The sequence below is a fragment of the Pterocles gutturalis genome, unplaced genomic scaffold (assembly GCF_000699245.1).
Source record: "Pterocles gutturalis isolate BGI_N339 unplaced genomic scaffold, ASM69924v1 scaffold22502, whole genome shotgun sequence".
Lineage (NCBI taxonomy): Eukaryota > Metazoa > Chordata > Aves > Pterocliformes > Pteroclidae > Pterocles > Pterocles gutturalis.
This window is the reverse complement of record NW_010108434.1, coordinates 62-7,492: the sequence shown is the minus strand read 5'-3', so window position 1 is coordinate 7,492 and position 7,431 is coordinate 62. Positions and strand designations below refer to the sequence as shown.

General features: G+C 37.1%; 1 protein-coding gene across 1 annotated transcript; it reads right to left on the bottom strand.

Moving 5' to 3' along the window:
• Positions 1 to 876: 876 nt before the first annotated feature.
• MTFR2 (mitochondrial fission regulator 2) lies at positions 877 to 7,183 on the bottom strand (the record flags this gene model as incomplete). The annotated part of the gene is made up of 6 exons (XM_010072644.1): positions 877 to 1,099; positions 2,800 to 3,100; positions 4,182 to 4,399; positions 6,209 to 6,333; positions 6,559 to 6,663; positions 7,049 to 7,183. Coding segments are annotated over 6 exons (1,107 nt in total), but the record flags the coding sequence as incomplete, so codon positions are not given.
• Between the last annotated feature and the right edge of the window lie 248 nt (positions 7,184 to 7,431).

Genomic DNA, 7,431 nt, shown 5'->3' with positions numbered 1-7,431 from the left:
AGAATTGCTAAGCAGAGACACGGTTTAAATTACAGCCACCTATTTCTATCCAGTTCATCTAAGCAGTTCAGAGGTTTGTGGATGTCCCTAACAAATAACCAACAGCACTGCTGGACTGTTGAAGTAGCTCGTAGAGGCGGCTCTACAGAAACCAGTACTCAGAATCACTTTAGTCTGATGGCTGTGTCTACCACGATTTTCTTGTTCATAGCAAAAAAAATATATTTTTCATGGGCTTTGCAACAGCATTCAGAAGCACATCTCATTCTGGCTAAAAATGCAAACTGTGTGAAAATGATGCTACCTCAAAGAAAAGTATTACAGTCAATGCTTTCATCTTCATTTCTAAACACAGAGCACATGTTAGTCAGACCTCTCTGTACCTTCCTAGCATCTTTATTTGTAAAATTAGTTAGTCAATAAGTAGTTAGTATTACTAACTAGATATACAGTTTCTATGCATGGATACCTGCTATGTACCATCAAGCAAATATCCACAGTTGAATCAACTATGAGCTGAATTTTCAAAGTCAATCTTCTAAATTTTCCCTCTTGGTGCATTTAGAAGTGTATTTACTAGTCTAAATCCACCCAAAATAATTAATCTCTGAGATTCTCTGCCTTGATTATACTTGAAAAAAAGCAACTACCTAGGCCTTAAAAACATTGTAGACTAGCAAAAACCCTGCAACTCTCCATGACAACAGCACTCTTGGTGCATTTAGAAGTGTATTTACTAGTCTAAATCCACCCAAAATAATTAATCTCTGAGATTCTCTGCCTTGATTATACTTGAAAAAAAGCAACTACCTAGGCCTTAAAAACATTGTAGACTATATAAAAACCCTGCAACTCTCCATGAAAACAGCACTCACTTCAAGAATATAGAAACATTCTTATATTAAAACATACCAATGGCATCTCTGGACTAGAAAATGGGGAGCTATCGAAAGATTGATTTTCTTTGTCCAGAGAATCATCTTCATCATCAATTTTATGTGCAAATTTCTGCTTTAGTGCATGAGTTAGTAGAGCAACTGGATCCCAATTCGAACTTTGCCTCTTTTTGGGTCTAGAAAGAGGAGTACCTCCAGGTGACCTACAAAAAAAGAAAATTAATGTTTCCTTCCCCTAATCCTGTGCTGAACGATCCAAAATCTAGAGACACACTTCTGTATACACCCTCTCCTATAAATCCCAGATTACATAAATGCTGCTGCTTATGTTACTTTACAGCAGTCCACCAAGTAGGGCTGATACAAGTACACCTAACAACTTGTCAGCCAGATTCTTAGCTTGAAAACAACTCATTGCTGTTCCATAAAGAAAAATGGTAGTAAATCAACACAAAGTATTCAAGTATTGCAAATAAATAATGAGGGGTAAAAAAAAAAAAAAGGCAAAATGCGCAGTGGTCATAGCAGGTCTCATTTATAAGTTATATTAACAGTATGTTACTGGGAATCTCCCACTAACATATTTCATAACCATTGTGAACATAATCTGATTTAAACATTATTAAGTTGGAACAGTATGCCTTTCTATGGTCTCACAAGAAAGAATAAACTTACAAAATTCCTCAGAGCAATTACATTTAAAGAAAACAACCACTTTAAGTCAAATACGCGGCCAGTTGTCCATAAAGTAGATGCTGTTAACATGAAACCTGAAACAACTGAGTTCACCCTTCCTATAAAATCAAACTGTTAAAGCACTCAGCCAATGCATAAACTGGTGGTCAGGTGGCAGAAACTGGGATCTTTGGGGTAACTTCTGAGAACGGAGGTCTTTCTTTACAGTGAACACATTAAAACCACTGTCAGACTACTGCCTGAGAGATTACAGCAATTCCGATCATCATTACTCCCTCCAACAACAAAAATTAACTATTCAGTTAAATTCTACCTTCAGAACACAGGTAGATGCCTAAATCCAGAAAGCACTTCAAACGCACACCAACCACTTCCTACTAATTATGCCCCTGCTAAACATGATGATTGTTAAAACTGTCAACCTGAACATTTCACTCTCTGCACTCACTGTACATGGAATTATATGGAAGAACACACATATAAGGAAACACCTAGGTTTACCTACATGCAGCTTATATTTGCTTTATTTACTGTGAAAATGCCATCAAAAGTGTAAAGCTATGCTTTAGAGTTGCATATAGATAATTTGTCTAAGACTTGTGCTAGTTATTTTCAGGGATAAAGCTCACAGTCAAGAAAATGTTGAAATAAGAATGCAGTAAGTTTTGGTAAGTGACATTTTTCCCACATAAAGAGCTCCAAATATTCATATTGTTCTTATATACTTTTTCAAGTCAAGAAGTTCAGAAAAGGCATCTGACAACCTCCATCACACCTAACATAGCAGAACAACGCTGACCTGAAGCGGTATTGCAGTCTTTAGTAACGCATTTTTTAACACATCAACCATGCTACCATCAAAACAGCAGACCATTAAAAATATTTATAATCCAACTGCACTATTGAAATAAAAATTTACAAACATTTTCAATAAGCTTTAAAGCTAGGACCAAAATACTTTCGGTATGTTAACAGCAGTTTTCCAATGTTTCCCCAAGGATTTCACCTTTCACAGTGAATCCAAAAAACCTAATGTCACAACTATCTTATATTCCAAGCTGTGAACACAGAAGTTGACAACTGAAGTTTGTCAGTAGTAGCTGCTCATTAAATTATGTTTCACATCAAGCAGTTCTCTGGTACTGTTTAAGTGCTGCGATGCTTACACAGTCTTGGCTTACCCAGATACACATTTAATTCAACCTACCTCTCAGTAGCTCGCAGCTGAACTTTGTTTAGGTCTTTCAAAACATCCATCATACTAGGGATGCTCTTTGTCCTCTGGTGATCAGCACTATCAGCGGCAGCTGAAACACTGTTTCTTGCAGCACGACGTTGTTTTATAAGTTCAACTGCTGCATTACTAGCATCAACACCAGATGATACACCAGAAGGAAGTGGAGGCGGCGAGGGAATTACAAAGTGATTGTGAGAGACAGACAATGGCGTAGAAGTCATGGCTGGCACTGGGTAAAATCCATCTGGAGTGCTGAATGTTTTAAAGGCTTCTGGAAGCAGTTATAAAAGAAAAATAGCTATTTCATCTTTATCCAGTATACCTTCACAATTAACAGTATTAAGCAACATCCAGGATGACTCAGTTGTAAATCAAGACAAGACAGCCCTCTTAAAGCACTTTCTTACATACCTGACACATAACAACACAGAACAACTCTATTTTAAAAAAAACATTTCTTATTTAAAAGCCACAGATTCATCCCACATGCAATAATGAATCTGAGGTGTCCTGTGCTGCTCTGATTTTCTTTGTTTGTGTCTCCAATCTAAACACTAGGTAAATCAGCAAAGCAGCCCTCCAACAGCAAAGCAGCCTGCTACTACACACAGCTCATTCTCAATAGTCTGAAGGTTAGAATAACTCACATGAAGCAAAAGCAAAGATAACCACAAAGCATGTAAAACAGACTACGATACTGAGTGCAATGGAGAAGAGACAGAAGAGGAGCCAACAGAACAGTGAACTGAAGCACAGAGGTGCCTCACAAAGGTAACTACCTCACACTAGTCCAAATATTTCAACAATCACAGGGGGGGTTAGTCTGCAAGTAAGACAATCACGACATCAGAAATTTTAAAGGGAAAAAAAAAGTCACAAAATACTTGGTCTCCAATATGAACTCCTGTCTTTGATACTCAAGTGACACATCTATTTGCAGCATTTATTTTTGTTAAAGCCTGAGCCTGACTGACTTAGAATACTTTTTCTGTCCATTATTTTGTTAACTTGTCAGAAACAGTACAAAACGCAAAAAGGATAACTAATAGTCTGTAAATTTTTTATACAGTAAATGGTAGCCTATGAATAGTGTTGTTACTAAACTACTTCTCAAACATGGAGTTGAGTAAAAAGATCACTTTGGATCAACTGCATTCAAAATTGGTGACCAGGCCACAATATAGAAGGGGGGCAGGAGGGGACAGGAGTGGCACCAAATAGTAAAAAGAGAAGCAAAATACTATATTCTGTACTTCAGATGTTCTCTATTAATACCAGACATGGCAAGCTGTGACCAGGAACTCTAAAGCAAAAAAAGAAAAACTGGTTTGCTTCAAACGAGAAGGGCTTACGTGATGGAATGCTTCCCAAAGTCTGCGCTGAAACAATCACAGCGATCTGAGCACGAAGAAATGTTAGCTCATCTTCAAGTGCAGAAATTTTCTGGAGTGCTGCTTGATCAACAAGACCATCTGTTTGTGTACAGTGTTTTGGAACACTTTGTATTGCATCTATAGATGGATGTAGGTCACAATAAGCAGTACTTTTTTCTTTTCTCCATAGCTCAGTCCTAGAAAGCAACAAAAGACACAGTTTCAAAAAGCTCAGCCAACAAAGGAAATCTCAAAACTTACTGTCTGTTAAAGCAAGTTATCATCATTCAGCAAGACAAATTTGCAAACTATTTAAGAAACTTTTAACTACTCATAACCTTAAAAATATTTTAAGTCTCTCTTTAAGTCTCCATCACAAAAAACAGATAATTTACTCAGTGACAGATTATACATCATATAGTCATAATGTAGGACTGAGTTATTATTCAATAACTATTAAACTGACACCATAAAGGTGTATCTGCCCCCTCCCTACCTGAAACAGTAGATAAGAAAGGCAGGCAGAGTCAAATAATGTTAATTAATCAATTAGGCTTCACACATTTTAGTCATTTATCAAACTCCGCAAGATGAACGCTGCAAACAGTAAAGAAGTTGTTATCTTTCAGAAAATACATTGGAGAAAAATCATGGATTGTGAAATGTGAAATTACTACACTCAGAATAAGAACCTCATCTTCAGTAAGCTATGTATGAACACAGACTGCACTAGAAAATTATGCTACAAGTCTCAGGTTTTAATTTTTAAAATTGTTTCAAGCCTGTGGCTGCAGAAATAACCTTAAAACACAGCATGAGTGCAAACAAATTACAAAACAAATAAATTTATTTATTTATTCAAGGGGCACTAAGTTTTGATCGAACCAAAACCAGACCTTTTTGCTTATACTAATCATCCTTTTACTTCAAATCAGACCTGCAGGACTGCTTTCTGATTTGACAGAAACCCTCCCTCTTCAAACTGGCTCTGAGGAAAAAGGTGTCAATTACAGTAATAGTTTTTGAAAAACATCCCACAGAGCCAGGAGAGAAGGAGGAGGAAGAAAGAATGTAAACAACAAAAGAAAAAATGTAAACAACAAAAGAATGAACTTTCATAGATCTGTGAATCAGGCTGACTGAAGAACAGCACAAGCAAAACAAAATAGGCCACAGTTCCTTTTAACAATATTCTTGATCTTCCAGTATTTTACAGCTGCTGCAAAAAAACCTTCCATAATTCAACAGTAATATCTTTGGAATCACAAGATAAAACACAACTTGATCAAAATTTCTCTAATAAAAAGTGTGTTATTTCATCAGTTTCTTGTAGTTTCATTACCAGCAAGCAGCACAAAGATCACAGACAAACACATACCAATATTTAGTAGAATTACATTGTTCAATACAGATGTAGCAGAAGACATGCTACAGATTTTAATCTTGGTTCTGACTGACTCATCCTCTGACTTTGAACAGATCCTTTAGAGGAACAGTAAGCGAACTTTGTATTTCTTCTCTAGTGGGGGGAGGTGGGAAGACTTGTATACTATTCATGTTGGCAAATTCCTGGATAATTTGTGATTTCACAGTATCACACAGAATCACAGAATCGTTTGGGTTGGAAAAGACTTTCAAGATCATCAAGTTCAACTGCAAACATGACCCAGCATAAGTCCTGTGCCCCTCAAAGTTTGCTGGAGCCAAAGGGCCATGAGCTTGACTACAGGTCCCACGGCTCTGGACACCAGGCAACAGCTGGGGTGAAGCCATATTTTATAATTGTAAAAAAATTTTCCTTTAGCACCCTGTAAAAGCTAGAAAGAATTATAAAAACCAGCACTATAGTAATCAACATCAAAAAGAGACATTTAAATATGATGTTTATCCCAGAAAGGGCTAGGGAAAAAAAAAATTAACCACCACAAAACCACACACCACAAAGAAAAGAAGACATAGGTTACTCTTATTACTCATTTTTATGCATATATTCTACTTATATTTACCTAAGTCTAGTAGATGCTTGTCCCTCATCATTTGCCACCCACAGGACATCAGAAAGTGATGGAGCTACAGGAGTTGGAGTTGTGCTTTGTTCACCATTACTCAATGGACTTGGGTCTTGAAGAAGCTAAAAACAAACAAGAAGTATGAAGAGAAACCAGATTAAGCACTAAAAGTCCTGCCTCAGCAAAAGGAACTTTTAAACAGTGCTGTAAGCAAGCTGAAAACAGCGAGCATAAGGTATGCAATGCAAGAGTTACACAAGCTAAAAAAGAACAGCAAAGCTATCACTACATTAGGAAACTAGAAAACTTAAATAGCTGAAGCATATGTATAACAATAAATCACTTACTCGAAAATAAGGTCTCGGGCAGGGCTCCAAGGAAAGAATTGTCCCAAGTCTACGGACTACACTTCGTGTAGATCCATATTCCTTTTTTTGGCAAACAGATATAACCTAAAAATCAGAATACCTTTTAATCTGAAAGCAAAATCAAAGCCCTCCATTCTTACAATCCAAGTTATTAAATAATGTAATATGTAATTAAATATAATGCAGGTAGGTTAACCTAACATTTCAATGCTCTTCTCAAGCTGAAAGTCCAAAGAGGCTTGCACTGGTTTTAACAGACTGTTTCCAAAACACTGCCAAGATACAGCCTGTATTCAGTATATTTAGAGTGGCACAACGGCCAACAAAGAATGCAGCAGCTACATCATTTAGTAGCTAGTAACATTCTGAAACACTGACAAAAAAGAAAATATGTATTTGAGTAACCATACAAATCTACATAAGTCTTGGGGAAAAAAATTAGTAAAGAAGTAAAACAGGTTTAATGCACCTTGACTTGATATTTCCTTATGATTGCATATAACTGCTGGAAATGCCTTCTTGATGGGACTGCTGAAGGGAGGCATGTTCTGATTGTACGACTGATACTGCTGCTGCTGAATATGCGAGTTTCCAAAAATGTGGCCTGTCAAAAAAAATCAAGAACTCCCAACAGCGAAACCAGAAAATAACCAAGACAGCTCAGTCAAACTAGTACTCCTGAAGATACTTTAGTAGATTCACATGAATAAGTCAAGAATTTCCTCTGAACTAGAAGCCGCAGCAGTGCCTCGGTACCGACACCCATCACTGCGGAGCTGCCCACAAACCCACGCTTTAACATCAGACCCTGACGCCGCAGCACTCAACCTTCCCAGTTTCTCAGATCCCTGA